This window comes from Dendropsophus ebraccatus, chromosome 6 (assembly GCF_027789765.1).
Source record: "Dendropsophus ebraccatus isolate aDenEbr1 chromosome 6, aDenEbr1.pat, whole genome shotgun sequence".
NCBI lineage: Eukaryota > Metazoa > Chordata > Amphibia > Anura > Hylidae > Dendropsophus > Dendropsophus ebraccatus.
Window position 1 is genome coordinate 84,807,792 of NC_091459.1, and position 24,164 is coordinate 84,831,955.

Below are 24,164 nucleotides of genomic sequence, written 5' to 3' on the forward strand. Positions count from 1 at the left end.
GAATAACCTGTAAAACTAATGAAACAAACATTCAGAAACAGCTGAATATCTGATATTATAAGTTACTGTACAGTAATGGAGGACAAGGGCGGACAGAGACTGCAGGGAACATAAAGGAATAAGCAGGGCAGATGTGGGCACATACATGCAGCACTTTCTGTCCGGGGAAAGAGGGGTTACAGCAGGGGCGGAACTACCGCCGTAGCGGCTGCTACGGGGCCCCGCCGCATCGGGGGCCCGTGGCGCAGGCCCCCGGAGCTCACATAGCCTACAGCACCCGGCGGCCGAGCAGGCCTCCCGGGTGCTGCAGCTGTTTGAGATGTCCCGGCACAGGTGACGGGCTCAGCGTCCGCCAGGGCAAGTGCTTCCGGGGGCAGGGAGCATCTCTAACAAGCGCTCCTGTGCCGTGCCGGAAGTACAGGCTGGAGGCGGACGCTGAGCTCACTGGTACCTGTGCTGCCTGGGATAGGACGGGACGTGCGAGATTGCCGTCCCGGCAGCACAGATACCAGTGAGCTCAGCGTCCGCCCCCAGCCTGTACTTCCGGCACGGCACAGGAGCGCTTGTTAGAGATGCTCCCTGCCCCGGAAGTACTTGCCCTGGCGGATACTGAGCCACCCTGATCCCGTCACCTGTGCCCGGGAGAAGACAGCCGACGGTGGAGTTAGGTGAGTTTTAGGGATAATACAGGGGGGGGCATCTATGGGGGATAATACAGGGGGGCATCTATTGGGGATAATACAGGGGGGGCATCTATTGGAGATAATACAGGGGGGTATCTATTGGGGATAATACAGGGGGCATCTATTGGGGATAATACAGGGGGGCATCTATTGGGGATAATACAGAGGGGGCATCTATGGGGGATATACAGGGGGCATCTATTGGGGATAATACAGGGGGGGGCATCTATGGGGGATATACAGGGGGCATCTATTGGGGATAATACAGGGGGGGCACCTATTGGGGATAATACAGGGGGGCATCTATGAGGGATATACAGGGGGCATCTATTGGGGATAATACAGGGGGCATCTATTGGGGATAATACAGGGGGAGCATCTATGGGGGATATACAGGGGGCATCTATTGGGGATAATACAGGGGGGCATCTATGGGGGATATACAGGGGGGCATCTATGGGGGATATACAGGGGGCCATCTATGGGGGATATACAGGGGGCATCTATTGGGGATAATACAGGGGGCATCTATTGGGGATAATACAGGGGGGGCATCTATTGGGGATAATACAGGGGGGGCATCTATGGGGGATATACAGGGGGCATCTATTGGGGATAATATAGGGGGGGCATCTATTGGGGATAAAACAGGGGGGCATCTATGGGGGATATACAGGGGGCATCTATTGGGGATAATATAGGGGGGGGCATCTATGGGGGATATACAGGGGGCATCTATGGGGGATATACAGGTGGGCCATCTATGGGGGATATACAGGGGGGCATCTATGGGGGATATACAGGGGGCATCTATTGGGGATAATACAGGGGGGTCATCTATTGGGGATAATACAGGGGGGGAATCTATGGGGGATATACAGGGGGCATCTATTGGGGATAATATAGGGGGGGCATCTATGGGGGATATACAGGGGGCATCTATGGGGGATATACAGGGGGGCCATCTATGGGGAATATACAGGGGGGGGGCATCTATTGGGGATAATACAGGGGGCATCTATGGGGATATACAGGGGCCATCTATGGAGGATAATACAGAGGGGGAGCATCTATGGGGGATATACAAGGGGGGAATCTATGGGAGATATATGGGGGGCATCTATGGGGGATATACAGGGGGCCATCTATGGGGGATATACAGGAGGGCCATGGACCAAGGGGGATGGACAACACACACACGGGGGTAATTTATAAGGGGCCAACACAGGTGGCATCAGTAAGGGGGAATACACATAGGGGCATATACTATAAGGGGGTCATGTAGTGTCAGGGCTATCCACTACAGATGTGCAGTTTGTAGAGAGATGAGGATGGTGCCATAGTAAGGAGGCTAATATGTCTGTCTGGCAGATTCTGTGGATTCGTGGCTCGGAGAAGTTCTCATAATGACCCAGGACGGATGGAGAAGAAAATGAAAAGGAAACAACTCCAATCAGAGAAGACGCCCCCTGTGAGTCACTTAATATAACTGTACTATAATTTATATGGTGTACAAAACCTGTGTAGAGCTGAGTGGGCTGATGACATAGTGGTCGATTGAGTGGGGGGGGGGGGCCCAATCAAAAGTTTGCTATGGGGCCCAGCCATTTCTAGTTACGCCCCTGGGTTACGGCTATGAAGAGATTACCCCCACAGTCCTGTCCCCTGATGTAAGCCCCAGTCTGAAGTGGATCTGCTATGATTTGGAAGGTGAGGGAGACTTCCTGGGTCAGAGTACAGTGCTGTAGATCCCGCTATGCAGACCATGTCCCTCCTCCACTTGTGCTCCCACACAGTACAAGGAGCTCTTAAACCACAGCAATGCTCTTAAACCAGGTCACAATTTTAAAAAACTGAGAGCTCTTAAACCAAAACGCTCTTAAACCAAGGCAGCACTGTACCTCTATACACAATCTGCTCTTGAAGGATGGTTAAGAACTGAGAGCAGTTTCAGAATAGTTTTTGTCCCCATAAGAAGTCATGTAAATGTGTTTGATTGGTTAAAAACATCCACCAAAAGCTAAAGACATACAATGTAATCACTACAGCACAGTACTGTACAGCCTATTCTTTAGAGTGTAAGCACATGGTGTCTGTATGGGGAGCCGGACAGTTCAAACAGAGTGTTTAGAGCATTTAGAAGGCACAATGAATCAAGTGCCCAGCCGCATGAATGTATTGCTATGGACTATCTCACACAAGGAGATGTGCAGCTGATAGCGATATATATAGCGATATATAGCGGTACAAACGATGTGATCAGCCGAGGATCAGGCGTTTTTCTGCTCTTCGGTTCATCACTGTCACTTTACACAGGGCGATTATCAACCAAAGGAGCGTTTCCAGCAACACTTTTGGGCATATTACACAGGACTATAATGAAAGGGAAGCTCCCCTATTACAAGCACAGAACGCAAGCGGGGAGCAGCAAGAGGGATGGCCTAGACAATCCTAAGATCGTCTCGGCTGTCCATCGAAGTCAGCAGCGGCCATGATCGTGACTTTGCAACATTGTGCATTTCAGCTAATCGTGGTCTTTTAACATGTGCTATTACACCAAACAATAATCGTGGATAATCATTTCGTATAGTAGGGCCTTCACTCTTCTAACCCCACTCACATACACAACTTCTTACCTGCTTATCACTAAGACCCCTACTACACAGAGCGAGTAAAGCTGTGGCCAGTGATTGGCTGAGCTGTCTGTCACTTAAGAGATATCTCTTAAAGCAAATGTACCATCAAAGACATTCGCTTTAAAGCGACTCTGTACCTACAATCTGCACCCCTCCTCAAACCGCTTGTACCATCGCATAGCTGCCTTTAATCCAAGACCTGTCCTGGAGTCCGTTCGGCAGGTGATGCAGTTATTGTCCTAAAAACAACTTTTAAACTTGCAGCCCTGTGTCAAACTGGCGTGGCCTAGAGTACCCATGCTATAGGATTGCTCCGTCCCTCCTTCACGCCCACTTCATTATTAGGAACGCCCTGGGCAGGATTTTTCCATTTCATAACCTGTCTGAACCCTGCAACATGGGCTTTAATGATCCAGTACATGTTCATACAGGTGATGAATAGGAGAAATTGTTCTGGGGTTATTCCTAATGATGAAGAGGCTAGGAGGAGGGACAGAGGGGTGTTGCAAGCCTAGGGCATGGGTACTCTAGGCCATGCCAGTTTGGCAAGTTTAAAAGTTCTTTTTGAGGACAATAACTGCATCACCTGCCGAACGGACCCCAGGACAGAACTTTGATTAAAAGCAGCTATTTGAAGGTACAAGCGGTTTGGGGGGGTCAGATTGTGGGTACAGAATCGCTTTAAGTGTAGCTTAACAATAGAAAGGCACTGGTGCGGGGAAGCTGCTGCTGCCGTGGTCCTTTGCAGGCCGATTCCCATGCACATCGCCGGTCTATAACTGGGCACCAGGTGGGGCTAAAGCACTGTAGGAGGAAACCCTGCCCCTCTGTGACGCGGCTTCGTAAGAATCAATGGAGCCGCATCAAAGAGAGGAGGGGTTTCCTACCACTGGGGGCGGGCGGCCCGTCTCCAGTGCTTCAGCCAGACGTTGATAACCCCTTGCTGCACAATTATCAGGCCGTGTAATCCACTTTCGTAAGGACAAGTGTCCGCTGTACTGAGATCAGGTTACACTGCCTATACAAGCCTATGGGGGGTTTCAGGGGGATGAGTCAGAAGAGGAAGTGCAGACAGACAGAAATGGACTGGTTAACTGGCAGAAAGATTTCTGAATTCACAGGTAAGACTTCTAAGTTCGGCTTCATATGATGGCACCCAGGAGTAGCACTGTCATCAGAAAAAAACTTTTGACATGTTAGCGAGATCAACAGAATTGTCCGTTCCCCAATCTGTGAGAAAAGACATGCTCCATAGACTTTCATGAGGCCGGCTCATCACGCGACACAGAGCTGGCATCGGAATGCACAGACTTCTTCCGGCTCATTCACACGATTAGTCAGGCCCTGAACAATCGGATCCGAACCGATCAAAACTTTAAATATGTCTCTCTGACATGTCCCAGGAAAGAAATTATTTAATTGTATATAATACTTACAGTACAGCTTTAGAAATATCAAAAAGATTTTCAGGAGGCTGACAAATACTGTATTTTCCTGCATATAAGACTACTCTTTAAAGGGGTTGTCCGGCGATAAAAAATTATTCACAGAATAACACACATTACAAAGTTATACAACTTTGTAATGTATGTTATGTCTGTGAATGGCCCCCTTCCCCGTGTTTCCCCCCACCCACGCTAGACCCTGAAGTGTGGTGCATTATACTCACCGCATCTCGTGTCGTCCACGGTCTCCGATCGTCAGCAGTGACGTCTTCTTCGGGAGGCCGGCGGATCTTCCCGAGTGCCGGCCACCCTCTGCAGCGTCATCCGAAGCTCAGCCGCGATTGGCTGAGCATAACTGTGCTCAGCCAATCGCGGCTGAGCTGCTGATGACGCGGCCACGTCATCAGCAGCTCAGCCGCGATTGGCTGAGCACAGTTATGCTCAGCCAATCGCGGCTGAGCTTCGGATGACGCTGCAGAGGGCGGCTGGCACTCGGGAAGATCCGCCGGCCTCCCGAAGAAGACGTCACTGCTGAGGATCGGAGACCGTGGTCGGCACGTGACAGGTAATGTATAGCGCACCACACTTCCGGGTACACGGGTGGGGGTGGTGGGACACGGGGAAGGGGGCCATTCACAGACATAACATACATTACAAAGTTGTATAACTTTGTAATGTGTGTTATTCTGTGAATAATTTTTTATCGCCGGACAACCCCTTTAACCCAGGATAATCTTTGCAAAAGTCAGGGGTCGTCTTAAATCCCAGGTAATGTCTTTTAGGGTGGGTGCTGAAACTGGACTGGAGAATCTGCAGTCGCCACATACGGTGGGGAGCTCAAAAACATCTGCATCAACACCATATGCTGCGACAGTATGAAGAGCAAGCTGCAGGCATCTGGGAAATCGAAAAAAGAGATACGATAAAATGGGGCTGTGCCCAGAAAAACACACCCTTCTAACCCATCTGGCCCGCCCTTGTATCCTACTGGTATTACTGTACCATTTTCTCTGCCTCTCAGCTCTCGCTGCTGTCTGAATTTTTTTTTTATTAATTTTTTTTGGTATGTATTGGAAGAGGGGTAGTCTTCTATGGTGAGTACATCCGAAACTCTATATTTTACCTTGAAATGTTGGGGGTTGTCTTGTACGCTGGAAAATACTGTCAGCCAAACACAAATCATGAAAATAAATATCAAGTAATAAAATCAGGTAACTGCGCCATAGAATTTTTAGGGCCACAAGTTGTCTTTATATAGGAGACTTACGGGGCGTGGCCTGGCAGCCTAATAAAGTAGCCGCACGTTGTGTGAGCTCCGACTCAGCACGCCATTCTAGTGGCTATTTGCAGCATCCTACCAGCCAATTTCACGACCACGGACTTGCTGACATGTTGGGGAAGCGGAGGAGGAATAATAAGCTGAAATACCCACTGAAACTGTATTTCATGAAAGGTGCGGACCCGAACCAAGATGGCGCCGACACCGAAGAGGACGCCAGTATCCCTCGCACACACACCCACCTAATGGTGGATCAGCGGCCAGCAAGCTCCATAGGTTCAGGAGATCCTTCTCTGACCCCAGCCTGCATGATCAGGCAGCCGACCAAATGCCCACACGAACGGCATCGCCATATGCATCAACGGTGAAGGAGAACGTCTGACAACGTCTGACAACAGTGCACAACTGCGATCACGTGCACACGCCGCCATCACCTCTCCTGCTGCCCTACTCTCCGGCATACCGCAAAGCTCCCAGTCACCTACCACAAAGCTGCTCTCCTCAGGGTCACCCGCTAGAGAGCTCCTCATGTCCCAAGAGGATGCCCTCTCTGCCCTGCACATCCCTGATGATAAGCTGACTCCTGCCACAATGAAAGACATGCTACAGACTCTGAGGAAAGCATTCCAAAACGATATATACAGCCTCTTTAACCCCTTGAGAACCACAGTTGATGAACTAGGCACCAGAGTTGATCATATGGAACAAAAGATGCGAGAATTTGCTTCTTTACACAACTCCCTCATAGAATCACATGAGACTTTAGAGGAAGAAGTCCAACTTCTTAAATCCAAGATGGCCGATGTAGAAGATGGGAGCAGAAAAAACAATATAAAGTTGAGGGGAGTACCTGAGTCTGTGCTACCTAAAGAGGTTCCCTCCCATGTGAAAGATCTACTAAAAGTTGTCCTACCGCATTGCTCCGAAAAGGATCTAGAAATAGATTGCGCCCACCGCATCCCCAAACCCAAACACTTGGACCCTGATGTGCCTAGAGACATTCTCGCCAGAGTGCATTTTTTACCGTTAAAGAAAAACTGATGGAATACTTCAGGCGCAAAGGTGGCGAACCTGCGCCATACCACAATATAGCAGTGTACGCAGACCTATCAGCTCATACCCTCCAGCTTTACTTCCTGCAACTCAAGTGCTCCGCCACAACAAGATACTGTACCGCTAGGGTTTCCCAACTCGCCTCCTCATTAACAGAGGGAACAAGATCCACGTGGTCAAAAACATGGAGGAAAGCAAAAATCTATTCGCAGCATGGGGACTAGAAATGCCACCACTAAAGAAACCCCCAATGTCCTCCCTCCCGTATACGTGGCAACTGCTCCGTGGTGAAAGGAAGCCTGGCAGACTATCACACTCAAGTGCTGATGGAGAAATTGTAATCTGACCCTCTCCCTTAGTGGTTTTCTCTAACCTTTTTTCGCCTCTATGTCCCCAGGCCTCCTCCTCTGTTGCTGCTTTTTGGATTTGTGTTTGTTTACATAAAGAACTTCCAGGTCACAGGGGTCAGCAGCCCTGCAAGCCTATAGCCCCACCCCTTTCTATGTGAATCTAGCTCCACCCACTCTACCCATAGGCAGGTAATGTCTGTATTACTACAAGTGCCTGTGAGCAGCATGGTGGCTCAGTGTCTGCCAATTAGTTATGTTATAAAAATAAACTAGTTTTTTCACTCTTATCTGTTGTAGCACTACAAGCCCCAGCACACATGTACATGATAGAAGTTGAATTCCTGGGTTACATAAACACTACAGTAGCCATCCTACTGGTGGGCGGGGTCTCAATAAGGTAGGATTCTGTTACAAGTTTACCTCAGCAATAGATTGATAGATGACATGGTGACTGCCATGAGGTTAAGTCCCACCTCTCCTCGCCCTATTACACACATAGCAGCAGCACTGCCCTAACACTGTACATCCTTACAGTACAATAGCAACAATATAGGGGAAGATTTAGCAAGGCCTGTGCAGAGGAGCAGTTACCCATAGCAACCAATCAGATTGCTTCTTTCATTTTTAAAAAGGCCTTAAAAAATACAACCTAGAATCTGACTGGTTGCTATGGGCAACTGCTTCCCTGTTCCTCTGCACAAGTTTTGATAAATAACCTCCCATAGTTCCTTTATTTACTGTTTATAGCTCCAACCTATGCTGCAGTGCTGTACAGAGATAGTAGTCTGTGTAGTCTGTCATGCTGTCCTTACTGCTGCAGTTTCTTCTGGCCTCAGATGGTAGATGTTAGGGGTATGGCTAAAAAAATGTGGATGTATAACCCCGCCCACCTGATGACTCACTGTTCATCACTGGCAGGAACAGGAAACAGAAAAGGAACGTGACATCACAGGAAATAAAGAAAACACAGGTAGAGTGGTCATGTGACTAAGCCTGAGAACACAGTAAGCGCTCTAAATAAAAAAATAGAAGTGTACATAGAATTTGCAACATCCACAGAGGTCAATGCAATGCTAGTTTATTAAAATATCCCGGACAACCCATTTAAATGTTAATGGATTAAATAGCCCACAAAAACATTCACATGCATGGAGGGAAGTAAAAAGCCTTTAAAGCGATATATACTGTGTCTACAAGAGACGCATCTTTTGGAGGCCGACGCCTTTAGGTTTAAACACCCTTTTTCCCCACACAGTGGTTTCAACCTCACAGTGGACGCTACAGTAGATATGACAAGCTCCCCCCCGTATCCCCAACAAGTTATCACATCTGTTATGGCAAGAGGAAATCTACAATGTATGGCGGATTCCCCATACCTCTGAGAAGGACTTCTCTTTCCATTCAGCCGTACACAACAGCTATTCCCAAATTAATATGTTTTTGGTAAAGTCTGATGGACTGCGATTAGCCACTGCATCCACTATAGAACCCATCACCTGGGCAGACCATGGAGCAATCACCCTTTCCCTATCTGAAAAATGTAACCAACCCCCAACATACATTTGGAGATATAACCCCTTCCTTATGTCTTATTCTGTCTACAGCCCCCTTTTACGTAAGGACTTAAGAGGAATATTTTATAAATAATGACTCCTTATCAGTAGACCCATTTTTCCTATGGAACGCTCACAAGGCATTCATTAGGGGCTCATTCATCAAGTTTGGCGCCACTATAAATAGGAGACTTACCCAACTTTGGAACTTGACTCCTTCTCTTTTCTTCGCTCTTTTTCCCTTGTCTTCTCCTTTACTCTCCCCTTTCCTCTTTCTCGCTCATAAGACTTGCTGCGAGTTCTTCTTCGACTGGAGTGATCACTGCTACGGCTACGAGACCTCTGGCGATGTCTTGATCTGGATCTAATATGAATATAATAACTTATTTTTAGACATGTTTATGGCATGACATATATAACATTTACATATAATATTTACATAAAAGTTTAAAAAAATAATTACATAAAGTTTAGTAATTTGCAAACACAATGTATTACTAATCTAGTACTGATCTGCTGACTGTATTATAGTCCAAAGCTGTATTTAAGAAGCATTACGAAAAACTGGCTTAAAGCCTAAACAAATTATAAAATCTTTTTAATATTCATGTTTAGGCTTCAGTAACACCTGACACCCCATGATGTACTATTACATTATGGTAAGTCAGCCACTCTTGCAACATGATGTAATAGCATGTCAGGGTGATTGTGCAAGCATCATCTGCAGGTCACAGTAGTCACCCTGTTGTAGCTCAAATAACTCTGATCCCAACAGTTCAAGCACCTACCTGGTCTGACCGAGGAAGTAGGAACCTGTCACTAGAGTTGGGAACTTACAGCAAGTTTAGGTTTCAGTGAACCAAAGGCATTTGAATCCCACTGCCTGGAGAAGATAGATGCAGGGGCTATGGCTGCCTAGAAAATATGGAATGCATCCATCTTCTCCAGGCACTGGAATTCAAATTCCGAGGGATCAGGTTCGTGTGAACCCAAACTTTACTGCAAGTTTATGGTGCGTTTACACAGACAGATTTATCTGTCAGATTTTTTTTAAGCCAAAACCAGGAACAGACTATAAACAGAGAACAGGTCATAAAGGAAAGACTTAGATTTCTTCTGTTTTCAAATCCATTCCTGGCTTTGGTTTCAAAAATCTGTCAGATAAATCTGCCTGTGTAAACACACCATTACTCATCTCTACCCATCACCCAATTGCCCCCACCCAGCAACACAATCGTTGGGTGCTGATTGGTTGCTATGGCAATTAGGGGCCTGACTCTCATGTCTATCAAATTACTATAACTATTAGGCCTAATATTACACAGACTAAAAAACATTGTTGCAATCAATTTTTCAATAGTGAAAAATCCATCCATCTGAATAAGGGTAATTCAGATAATAGAACAATTTCTCCCTCAAAACAGTGAAATTTAAAATGAAAATCTCTGACCAATACACATCAAAATAAGCATACTAAAGTTTCAAAATTCGGCAGCATGCTCATATTTCCACATTTAAAAAAAAAGAAAAAAAAAAAAAAAAGAAAATCTGCAACACTTGGATGCGGTTTATAAAATGTCATTTGCCTGCTACTGTAATAAGCTGCGGGTTTTACCTGCACGAATCAGCCAATATACAAGCCTAATAATATTCACATTTTTATTGCCTTCACTAAACAAAACGCAAACAGCTATAATATGGATTCAGCCATAATTCAAATACAATCCTTGTGCACCAATATAACTCTCTTAAACTAGCTGCATAAACCCCCCCAGAACAGATTAATTGAAAAGTGGGATGCCATAAAAGACCCAGTACTGTGGCAAAGGTTAAGTCACTTAGTCATGTTGAAAGATCTTCAAAGCCTTCTCAGATCCAGATAGGCCCATATGTTACAAAAATTCTGTGAAAGAGTCATTACGTTCCAATCTGCTTCTCATGTCGGGACTTACAGAACACACAGATGCTTGGCTCGCACCCTTCTCCAAGCCTCCCATTAGATAATGAAGGTTCTCCAATACCTTGCTAACCGACAGACCTAAAGTAAATGTCTTCTTTCTAGCCCCAGCTAGCCAAGTTGTAAAATAATTAATTATAGATTGGCATACTATGTCCAAAAAAAAAAAAAAAAAAATGAAAATGAAAGAGGTCCATTATGGTGTATTTACTTGCTGCACAATACGTGTTAATTTGCTAATTTCTTCACAGGTAATCAATTAAAATGTAAAATATTGGATAAAATTAGTTGCACTAAATTTAACAGCTGCTCCATAAGCATAATTAATTTCACAAGAGCCATATGTATTCTCTACACGGGCCGAGTTGAAACAGAAAAGGCAGATTTGAAAATAAGTTTCGAGAAAATCTGCATTTAATTAGCAGGTGGGCACTACAACTGCATAATGTTTTATACATTTTTATTTATGAAGTGACAGAAGATCTAAAGGCTTTTTAAAATGGCGTTTATTGTTTGAATGGGTACTGTTTTGCTGCATGCTAAAGTGATTTAAATCCTCATAGCCGCTCTTTGAAAAAAATCATAAATGATGAAGGAAAACATGTGGAAAATTGTAAAACTAGAAAGAAATTGCGACAAAAAGCAGATACACATACCATAACCGAGAGGAAACTACACTTAATTAAATATACACTACATCTGGACTATCAGCCCCATAAAACGTGAAACTATTAATTTTCATTGTTATAAAGGAAATGAGGTCAGTGTCATTGGGTACTTCCCAATATTTATTAAACTTTAGTGTGAAGGTAGATCATTCCTCCCAAAAAAAAAAAAAAAACACACACACACTACAAGTCGATGGTGTATAAATATTATCACAGGTTGTATTTCAGTAGAAGGCCGTTCGTAAGCAGCATTAATGATCTATGGAACCGCTTAAGAACAAGCCGCGTGTTAAAGCCGATAAGCGCCATTCAAGATGTGCGACTGAACTTTCAGTCTCCAAATCAGAGAAGTGCAACCTCTGGCAATGCAGCTGTTACTATACTACATTTCCCGTGATGCTCAGTTGAGATAACAAATCACAAGCAAAAACCTGGCTCAGAGCATGGGAGATTTGCTAGTTTGGTTGAACATCACGGGGGATGTAGTTCGTGAACAGCTGGAGCGCCAGAGGTGACCCTTTTTTGCTTTAGATGTAAAACCTCTACTGCCATTATTACCACTATGTGGAATAGCAGTATTTCCCTGCAGGAATCAAACAATAGCTGAGTAGAGATAAGAGAGGCTTAAAAAAAAAACTATGTTAATATTTATTTTTTAACATGTTTAGAAATACACAAAAATCCTAATGCTTGAATGTCCACGTCATCAGGATGTATAAAAACTGCTTCAAGCACAGCAAAGTTCTTAACAGCAATTCTGTATCAGGAAACTTTAATTTATAGCCACAAATAAAGTGTCAGAAGTAGTTAGGTAACTTGCCATAAACTAAAAAATTGTCCTATTCAATACTATATAATGATCAGGTAAAATTATCGTCATGTTTATCATTTGGCTTGGTAGAGGAGGATTACAGGTGCTCTTTGTCAAGAGCCTAAACGATTCCCCAGTTGCTGGGGCCAACTGTGTAAGTGCCCTGTAAATAGACACTGTATACATGAGATAGGAAGGTGCTGAGATGGATGGCCAGGACTGAGCAGGACACCTTGTGTCCCACCTTATGTATCAGGTGGCCCTGCTGCATTATATTTCCTTTGGCCTCTTCATAGGCTGACAATTTCTTCTTTCTTGCCCGAGGAAGAGCATTTGGCTCGAAACGTTGCAACAGCTTCACTTACAGTGCTTCACTACAGCCTCATCTCATATAAACAGCATTTGGATATTTTCCTCTAATTTACACTTAGTCGCTTGTGGTATCTGAAAAAAATAAATAAATAAATAACAGAAAATTATAGAATATGAACTCACTGCTTGAGTGCGGATTGATTACTACTGAGGATCTATCAGTCAGGAGGCCCTAATTTGCTGACAGATATCCTTTAAAGGGAATCTGTTTGAACCCAGGCCTTACTTAAGGTGCTGACAGTGTGCTGTAGCTGATAGTCCCCTTGTCAGCAATGTACCTTTTGGTAATTTGTCTGTGCAGTGGATTATGCACAATCCTACTGTAATGAAATGTCAAAGTGGAGTTGTTTGTGCCACACTCTGGCACACCTCACCTCTTCTTCATGAATAATCTATGCTGCCCAGCCTCCTGCTTGCTCAGCTGTCAGCCAGTGTCTCTGACTGCAGATCAGTCCTCTGTAGGCAGTTTATGTCTGAAAGAAACACTACAGGTATAGTTGAATTTCTGAGCACGAATTTGTTGGAGCTGTGGTCTTGGGGTAACTCGCCTGTCTAGAGACCTACCATCATTTCATTTTTTGGTTCAAATCCTGTGAAGGAAATTAAATATAGGTCTTTTTTTTTTTTTTTTCTTCTCATTATTGTATGTTTTTAAGGCTATGTTCCCACACAGTATTTTTGCTCAGTATTTTGCAAACAAAACCAGAAGTGGATTGAAAACACAAACTATTGAAATTTAGTGGATGGCTGTCATTTAATGGCAAATAACGGTATTTATTTCAAAACAACGGTTGTTTTAAAATAACAGTAGTTATTTGCCAATAAATGGCAGCCATCCACTAAATTTCAACAGAGATTTGAACCAAAGAATTAACTGCTGGTAGGTCACAAGACAGGTGATTTACCCCTAGACCACAGCTCTAACACATTTAGGTTTAGAGATTCAACTATATCTAAGTGTTTCTTTCAGACATAACCTGCCTACAGAGACAGCATACTGTCAGCACCTCAGGTAGGGCCCGGGAGTTGACCCATTCGCTTAAAGCAGTAGTTCTATCCAAAAATGAGTAATTGTGCTGCTGAATTTCACTGCGCAATAACACAAATGTTACTGACCCTACATTACATTGATGTAGAAGTACCTTATTAACCACATTAGCTCTCTTGGTGCCATTTCCAGTAATCCAGTCAGCCCCCCCCCCTGATAGAAGTTGCTGAACGTATTTTCTTATCTAATTACATTAAAACTGATTCAGGAGTTAAAGCATACCATCCATTTCCCACAAAAAATATATTGAAAAGGAGGACTTTATGAAATCCTGCTGGTAATCCACCACACTATGGATACATCCAAAGTCTGTGATTTAGGTTGCACTTAAAGAAGCAGTTCACAAAAAATTATTGGCTCCCCGGTAGGCACTGGCACGTATACTCACCGCAGCCAATTGGTGTCCCACGGGGCGGCTTCATTCCGGTCCCACGGCGCTGTTCAAATCTGGCGCGCGCTTACTTCAGCCTCTGCAGTAACTCCTATTCTCTGTCCTGTGATTGAACGCCGGAAGTCGCGCACTTCCATAGCGAATGCATTAAAGCGCGTGAGTTCAGGCGTATAATCACAAGACAGAGAAGAGGAGTCACAGCAGAGGAGGGTGTGAGCGCGCGCCGGATTTGAACGGCGCCGCGGGACCGGAACAAAGCCGTGCTGCAGGACACCGATCAGCTGCGGTCATATACGTGCCAGCGCCTACCGGGGGGGGAATGATATTTTTTTGTGAACTGCTTCTTTAAAGGGGTATTTCAGAGCATTAACCCCTTCGTGCTGCAGCTAGTTTGGGCCTTAATGACCAGGCAAATTTTTCAAAATCTGACCTGTCTCACTTTATGCTCTTATAGCTCAGTGATGCTTTAACGTATGCTAGCGATTCTGAGATGGTTTTTTCGTCATATATGGCACTTTATGTTAGTGACAAAATTTGGTCACTACTTTGTGTGTTTTTTGTGAAAAACATCAAAATATCATGAAAAATAAAAAAAAATTGCATTTTATGAACTTTGAAATTCTCTGCTTCTAAAAAAAGAACGTCATAGCACATAAATTAGTTACTAAGTCACATTACCAATATGTCTTCTTTATTCTGGCATAATTTGGTAAACATATTTAACTTTTTTAGGGTGTTATGGGGCTTAGAAATTTATCAGCAAATTATCACATTTTCGTGAAAGTTTCCAAAACGGATTTTTTTAGGGACCAGTTCTTTTTTTAAATGGATTTAGAAGTCTGGTGTCCTGAAAACCCCCATAAGTGACCCCATTTTGGAAACTACACACCTTAAAGAATTAATCTAGGGGTATAATGAGCATTTTAACCCTACAGGGGCTGGAGGAAAGTATTCACAATTAGGCAGTAAAAAAATGGAAAATTAAAATTTTCCAATAATATATACGTTTAGATTAAAGTTTCTCATTTTCAAAAGGAACATGAGAGAAAAAGCACCCCAAAATTTGTAACACAGGTTCTCTTGAGTACAACGGTACCCCATATGTGGGCGTAAACCACTGTATGGGCACACAGCAGGGCTCAGAAGGAAGGGAGCGCCAATTAGCTTTTTCAATGCAGATTTTGCTGCAGAAGTTTCCGAGCGCCAGGTGCGTTTGCAGTGCCCCTGTAGTGTCCGCAGAGTAAAATCTCCCAATAAGTCCCTCCATTTTGGAAAGTGCACCTCTCAAAGAATTCATCTTGGGGTGTGGTGACCATTTTTACCCCACAGGTATTACAGTAAAGAAATCAAAATTGGCCAGTAAAAATGAAAAACTCGAATTTTTCCAATAATATGTTGGTTTAGTTTGAAATTTCTCAATTTGACGAGGAACAGGAGAGAAAACGTACCCCAAAATCTGTAACGCAGGTTCTTCTGAGTAAAACGTTACCTCATATGTGGGCATAAACCACTGTATGGGCACACAGCAGGGCTCAGAAGGGAAGGAGTGCCAATTAGCATTTTCAGTGCAGATTTTTCTGAAGAAGTTTCTGAGCGCCAGGTGCGTTTGCAGTGCCCCTGTAGTGTCAGCAGAATAGATTCTCCCCAAAAGTCACCCCATTTTGGAAAGTGCACCTCTCAAAGAATTCATCTTGTGGTGTGGTGATCATTTTTACCTCACAGGTATTAGAGGAAAGTATTCAAAATTGGCCAGTAAAAATAAAAAACTCGAATTTTTCCAATAATATGTTGGTTTAGTTTGAAATTTCTCAATTTGACGAGGAACAGGAGAGAAAACGTACCCCAAATTCTGTAATGCAGGTTCTTCTGAGTAAAACGGTACCTCATATGTGGGCATTGACCACTGTATGGGCACACAGCAGGGCTCAGAAGGGAAGGAGCGCCAATTTACAGGAGTAAAACCGCAGCTAGTAATGGTTATTAGAATAGCGCAGTTACTAAAACAAAAATAAAAAAATGAGATTACAGTTAATGTGGGGTGGTTACGGCAACCTGGGGTGGTTACAGGCAACGTGTGGTGGTTACAGGCAACCTGCGGTGCTTACAGACAATCTGGGGTGGTTACGGATAAACTGAAGTGCTTATAGGTAATCTTGGGTGGGTACCTGTAATCTGGCATGGTTACCGCAATCTGGAGGGGGTCAGGGGCAACCTGCTGTGGTCGTGGGCTGGTTGCGCGCAACGTGGGCTGGTTGCGCGCAACGTGGGCTGGTTGCGCGCAACGTGGGCTGGTTGCGCGCAACGTGGGCTGGTTGCGCGCAACGTGGGCTGGTTGCGCGCAACGTGCGGTGGTTACGCCCAACGTGCGGTGGTTACGCCCAACGTGCGGTGGTTACGCCCAACGTGCGGTGGCTACGCCCAACGTGCGGTGGCTACGGCCAACGTGCGGTGGCTACGGCCAACGTGCGGTGGCTACGGCCAACGTGCGGTGGCTACGGCCAACGTGCGGTGGCTACGGCCAACGTGCGGTGGTTACGGGTAATCTGGGGGGGGGGATAGGGGCAATTTGAGAGTAAACTGCAATTATTACTATAATAAAAAGTGTGTGTTTTATTTTTTTGTATATTTGTCACTTTTTGTACTTTATACATTCATTTTCACTGTATTACTATGATTACTGTTTATATTTTCTATACCAGTAATCATAGTTCAGTAGCAAAGACCAAATTGGTCTCTGTCACTTTAAATGTTCAGAGTTGGCTGGTTGTGGAGCACATGCGCACTTCATAACCAGCCAGGACGTCGAGGAGGAAGGAGCTCCAGGATCAGGTAACGTATATGGGGAAGGGGGGGTGACTGGGGGGGTGGGGGGCGACTTGGGGGACAGGACACATCACTTTTTATCCCCTGTCACCAATCATTCATGGTGACAGGGGATAAAAAGTGCCGGGATGCACGTGGCACAAGCGATCAGCGGTATATAGTATATACCGCTGATCGCTTGTACCGGGACCCCATAGGGAGGTCCCCGATCACTGCCCCATGCTCTCCGCTACCTCCGGTGGCGGAGAGCATGGTGTTTTCATTCATTTTAACTTTTCCATCGCTGTGAACAGACATTAGTCATTAGGGGCTCACATGTGTCTGTGGAAGCTAGGTCCACAGCACCTATCTGCACCCAGTTCAAATGTACTGGTCTTTTTAATGGGGAATTTCATCATCAAAATAAGATACAACAAGAACAGCCTGTGAAAACTTAGGTTTCTTCGTGCCACAACCCCTCTCAAGTTGCAATTTTAATTTAAAGGAAATCTATCACTAAGGTTTATGTCACCTTAAATGAGGGCAGCATAAACTAGTGACAGAAAGGCTGAACAGATCAGTGTATTACTTACATCATTCTGTTCAGCAGTGTTCCTAATATGTAAGAGAGTAGGATTCTTGCCACACCCCTCCCACAGCTGCTGATTGACAGGTGGCTTCCTATACACAGCATGGATAGATAGCTGCTAGAGATGAGCGAACCTGCTGAGGTTCGGGTTCGTATGAACCTGAACTCTTGGTGTCAGATTCCTGCTGTCTGCCCGCTCCGTGAAAAGGGTGGATACAGCCGGAGGACCGCCTGGAAAACTGGGATACAACCTATGGCTATGGCTGTATCCCATCAGACTCCACTGTTGGTTGTCTCTAACCAGCAATCTACTGAAATGAAGGGTAGAGTTCCAATTTCATTGGGGCAAATGTAATGGTGACAGTCACAGCATTACATAGTCCTGGATGCAAAACATCTTTAGAGATACTCAACCCTATCCTGGAGTTGTAAGAGAAGATGAGGACAAGGTATACTGTGAGTTTGACCTTGCTACTAGGGATGGTCCGAACAGAGTTCGGTTCGGGTTCGTACGAACCTGAACCCTCGGTAATGATTCCCGCTGTCTGCCCACTACGTGGAGCGGGCGGATCCAGCCATAGCCATAGGCTGTATCCCAGTTTTCCAGGCGGTCCTCTGGCTGTATCCACCCTCTTCATGGAGGCTGCAGACAGCGGGAATCAGACACTGAGAGTTCAATTTCATACGAACCGGAACCTCGGCAGGTTTGCTCATCTCTAATAGCTGCCAATCAGCAACTGGTGGGTGGGGTTTTCTGCTTCTCAGGAACATTGAGGACTATCTGGCTCATGCACATAATGGAGAGGACTCCTTATTGTCCGTGTTATTCAGGAGGATATCTCCGAATCAGCTGCACAGAACAATATAAGTGATACATCATACTGTTCAGTTTCTATGTCACTAGTTTTTGTTACCCTTCGATATGACAGCATAAACCTGCTGACAGAGTCTCATTAACTTTTTTAGTTTGTTTCAGAGTTAAAATTATAATAAAAATTTCTTCAAGGTAAACAAACTGTCTTCCAAGACTTATCATTCAGGTTAAAACACATATACCCCATTTCACAAAAATGTGTGGCAACGTTTTTTCCACAAATCCTTATTTTTTGTTGCTTATTATCTTTTTTATCTTTTTTTTTTCATTTGTTTTGTAAAATTTCCTTTTATTAGAAAAATGTTCTAATGGCAGAAATTTTTCATCTAATGTCTACCAGACAAGTAGGGCTGTGGAGTCAGTAAGCCGCAGCTCCGACTCAGACTCCTGCCAAAACTCCACTATTTCGCAGTATACACTTCCTTCCTGCAGGTAGCCCCCATATTGTATACACTCCCGCCCGCAGGTAGCCCCCATACTGTATACACTTCCCACCCCTGCGGATAGCCCCCATACTCTATACACTCCCCCCACTTGCAGGTAGCCCCATACTCTATACACCCCCTCGCCCCTTGCAGGTAGTCCCTATACTGTTTACACTCCACCCCCGCAGGTAGCCCCCATATTCTCTACACTCCCCCCCCTGCGGGTACCCCCCATACTCTATACACTCCCCCCCCTGCGGGTACCCCCCATACTCTATACACTCCCCCCCCCTCCGGGTAGCCACCATACTCTATACACTCCCCCCATTTGTAGGTAGCCCCCATACTCTATACACTCCCTCCCACTGGCAGGTAGCCCCCATACTCTACACACCAACCCCTGCATGTAGTCCCTATACTGCCGCTGCGAGATTGTCAGTAGCCCGCCCTGTTAACCCCACGCCGCCGTATACATCACCTGGTCCACTGCTCTGGCTTGCTATGGGGGTTCCCGGCACATCCTGCTTGGCCAATCAGTGCGCTGCCCCGCCACAGCACACTGATTGGTTGAGCGGGACATGAAGAGACTGGGAGCCCCGAAGCAAGCCGGAACGGGACAAGGTGATGGGGGGTTAACGGGGCGGGCTGCTGACAAACTCGCAGCGGGATGTCCATCCTGCTGCAAGTTTGTCTGCCCATAGAGTGTATAGGGCAGAGATCCACAGCGGGTCTCTATGCAAATTTGCAGCAAAAATCCGCTGCGGATACGCCCAGTGTGTTTGTACCCTTACTGTATTTATTTCTGTGGATCTGTTGTGAGGCAGCTGGCCCTAGCAACCAATCAGATTCTAGCTCCCTGTGAAAATTAAAGTAGTAATCCTATTGATTGCTAAGGCTTCCAACTGCCATTTCTGCTGGGCAGACCTGCAGCACTAATTATATCACCTGTGTGTGCAGTGAGGAGATTCTCCCGTTCAACTCTATGGGGCGCTCTTCCCCCTCTTACTCCCCTCCTGTACATCTGGCAAGGACAGGACCTTCGCTGTAACCTTCCCGGGCACCCGATGTATCTGTGTGCCAAATTTAGGGTCAAACGGTTCAGGCGTTTGGAGGTCTATAGAGGACAGACGGACGGACAGACTTTGATTTTTATGATATAGATGAGTAACATTCTAATAGGACACTCGCCCTATTAAATAAGGGTAGTCTAGAAAAAGTTGTTGGTCACTATTTGGCAGTTTGTTTCTGAGCTGGAAGAGTCCATTTTGTCGGGGGAGATCTGTGCTGTTCTCTTCCTGGATGCTGGATGACTGTATATGAGCAGCAGTGTAATATGAAGATATCCTGTGTAATATAGAGGAGGAGGAGCGACATAAGTAGTGTAGCAGTAACCTCTGTCCTCAGTATGGTGTTTTTCTTCAGTGTTCTTTAGCTGCAGCTATGTGTGTGTGCTCTATGACTGCAGCAGGCTGTGTGTGTGTGTGTATGCTATGGCTGCAGCAGGCTGTGTGCATGCTATTGTGTGCCCCCACACCCACAGTGACCCCTCGCTATATCACTATGTGTGACCCGCACAGGGTGGTCTACAGCTCTGTACTCTGACCCAGAAAGTCTCCCTCACCTTCCAAAACATGGCAGATCCACTTCAGGCTGAGGCTTACATCAGGGGAGTGGACTATGGAGGTAATTCTTCATAGCTGTTACCCCTCTCTCCCCCTGACAGAAAGTGCTGCTATACTGTGCCTACATCTGCCCTGTTCATTCCTTCATGCTCCCTGCAGTCTCTGTCAGTACTTGTGTTACCCATCCTCTCCATTCCTGCTATAATTTGCCTGCATACACACTGCTGCTATAACGTGCCTACACTTAGCCATTCAAACTGCTGTAGATAAAGTTTCTGTCACTGTCCTCCTGCACACCTCTGTGATTCTAACTTCCTGATTGGTCCATGCTGAACACACACCCCTTCCCCATTGCTGTCATATGACCACACAGACCTCTGACAGCAGTCCTGCTTCTCTATTCTAGCCTGTTGTACTACGCTATTACATTATGGGGATCTGCAGTTCCATCCTGTATTTACAAACTGCTGCTGTTTTACAGGTTTATGCACTTACTATACATTATACTCCACATGCTGATACTGTACAGTAACTGATAATATCACATTCAGCTGTTTCTCGTTGTTTGTTTCATCTGTTCATCTGTTTGGTGTATCTTAATGAAAATGAAAATAATCTTATGACGCAGCACCAGCATGGATTTATGAGGGATCGGTCCTGTCAGACTAATCTGATCGGCTTCTATGAAGAAGTAAGCTATAGACTGGACCGGGGGAGGCTGTGGATGTTGTGTATCTGGACTTTTCAAAGGCATTTGATACTGTGCCGCATGAAAGGTTGGTCTACAAAATGAGGATGCTGGGACTCGGGGAAAATGTATGCAAATGGGTAAGTAACTGGTTGTGTGATAGAAAACAGAGGGTGATCATTGATGGAACATATTCAGATTGGGTTTTAGTTACTAGTGGGGTACCACAGGGGTCAGTGTTGGGTCCACTTCTTTTTAATATTTTTATTAATGACCTTGTAGAGGGGCTACAGAGTAGAATCGCCATTTTTGCAGATACTAAACTGGGTAAAGAAATCAGTACAGAGGAGGATAATATATTACAGAGGGATTTAGAGAAGCTAGAGGCTTGGGCGGTGAAATGGCAAATTAAGTTTAATGTAGATAAATGTAAGGTTATGCACTTGGGCCATAGAAATAATAAGTACAGTTATGTGCTAAATAATAAAACACTGGGTAAAACTACTTCCGAAAAGGACCTGGGGGTATTGGTGGACAGTAAACTCAACTTTAGTGATCAGTGCCAGGCAGCAGCTGCTAAGGCTAATAAAATAATGGGATGCATCAAAAGAGGTACAGATGCTAAAGATGAGAACATAGTTTTGCCTCTTTATAAATCACTGGTCAGACCACATATGGAATACTGTGTACAGTTTTGGGCACCGGTTTATAAGAAGGACACAGCTGAACTGGAGCGGGTGCAGAGGAGGGCGACAAAGGTCATTAAGGGAATAGGTGGGTTACAGTACCAGGACAGGTTATCAAGCTTGGGGTTATTTACGCTAGAAAAAAGACGTCTTAGGGGCGATCTGATCACAATGTACAAATATATGAATGGACAGTACAGAGATCTTTGTAGTGATCTTTTTACTCCTAGGTCTGTAACCATGACAAGGGGGCATCCTCTACGTCTAGAGGAAAGAAGATTTCATCATCAGCATTGACACGGGTTCTTTACTGTACGAGCGGTAAGACTGTGGAACTCTCTGCCACATGATGTTGTCATGGCCGATTCATTAAAGGTGAAGTCCGGCGAAAATTTTTATTAAAGTAATGTATGGCCCCCCAATATACCCAATATACACTTATTACGGGAAATGCTTATAAAGTGCCTTTTTCCTTGCACTTACTACTGCATCAAGGCTTCACTTCCTGGATAAAATAGTGATGTCACGACCTGACTCCCAGAGCTGTGCAGGCTGTGGCTGCTAGAGAGGATGATGGCAGAGGGATGCTCAGTGTCCCCCCAGTGCCCTGTGTCCCTCAGTGTCCCCCTGCCATCATCCTCTCCAGCAGCCACAGCCTGCACAGCTCTGGGAGTCGAGTCGTGACATCACCATGTTATCCAGGAAGTGAAACCTTGATGCAGTAGTAAGTGCAGGGGAAAAAAGCACTTTATAAGCATTTCCCATAATAAGTGTATATTGGGGATTTGTATAACTTTTTGGGGGCATTACAATACTTTAATAAAAAATTTCGCCGGACTTCTCCTTTAAATAAGTTCAAGGGAGGCCTGGATGCTTTTCTTGAACAATATAATATTACAAGTTATGGGCATTAGATTTCCAGGGATAAGTTGATCCCGGGATTGTTCTGGTTGCCATTGGAGTCGGGAGGGAGTTTCCTCCCTGTGATGGGGCAATGGTCGTCTGCCTCATGGGGGTTTTTGCCTTCCTGGATCAACACAGTAGGATTTCTCTAGGTTGAACCTGATGGACTCTTGTCTTCTTTCAACCTTATTTACTATGTTACTATGTTCTACATGTTATTCAGAATAAAGAAAATCATTATTTTTGGGGTGTGGAACCAATTGTCTGCATATCAATGATTTCTTATGGGAAAATTTGCTTTGGTTTAGAAATGGATTTGGATTACAAGCATGGACCCGGAAGGAATAATGCTCGTTATCCAAGGCACCACTGTATTTTGTCCCTTGTGTGGGACTTCTCCTTTAAGCATGTATATAACATTCTATTCCATGTATTGAACCTTCTTACCATAATTTTTGTCTCTGTGGTAGGGATATATACATCACTACAGATGTACAATTCAATGCATGGAAAAGACTAGGATTTTAAGGATATCAAACATGTTTGCTTTGAAGTTCTACTGGGCTTATAACCAGCAAGAACAAGTAGACCAATTTAGGGACTGAATACAAAAATTTATTGGTGGTAGAAAAGTAGTCCAGTAAACTGCAAGTCCTACAGTAAGAAAACTACACAGCACCTTACCAGACTGGTAAACAATAAATTGGAGACCTCTGAGGCAATTTCAGGCTCTTGGGATGTGTACTAGATCCAGAGGAAAAGTTGATGGGTTATGTAGATGGCCACCCCTTCATCTGACCATTATAAGTGTATCGACAAGCATGATTCTTTCCCCACCTGCTCCCTTTTGTCTTGTCTCTTAATTATTTTCCTCTTAATGTTTTTAAAAATGAAACTTGTACTTCACTTCATTGTCGGATGTTACACAATTGTAAGCGACTTTTGTGGAGTGACCACTCCATACATTTTGGATTGTGTAGCTTTTATTGGTTCTCTTTTATGTTTGCTGAAACGGCTGCATTTTGTACATTGTGAAAACCTTTCAATAACTGTTAAAAAAAAAACTACATGAAAGGGCCAAATATAACGTGCTTACAAAATTTCAATAAAGCCACACTTTTCAGGAGCACTAGGACTAGGCCATGGTCACACAAGATGGTTACATGATTCTGCGCCAATATGTGAGGTGGATTTTGCATAAAATCTCAGGTCTTGATGCATTACAGAAATAGAAAGAAAGAAAAAAAGTCATCTCTGCTTTATCTCTTGGTGAGACTCTCACACTCACATCATTATTCCTCTCCAACCAAACTGTATATGCATGCACTA

General features: G+C 44.7%; 1 protein-coding gene across 1 annotated transcript in view; it reads right to left on the minus strand.

Annotated features, from left to right (window-relative positions):
• Positions 1–24,164, minus strand: part of RSRC1 (arginine and serine rich coiled-coil 1) — a 227,261-nt gene that overhangs the window by 168,463 nt on the left and 34,634 nt on the right. The window contains exon 4 of the mRNA XM_069973849.1: positions 9,196–9,363. Coding sequence (XP_069829950.1) covers positions 9,196–9,363 — 168 coding nt within the window. The remainder of the gene's footprint in view (positions 1–9,195; positions 9,364–24,164) is intronic.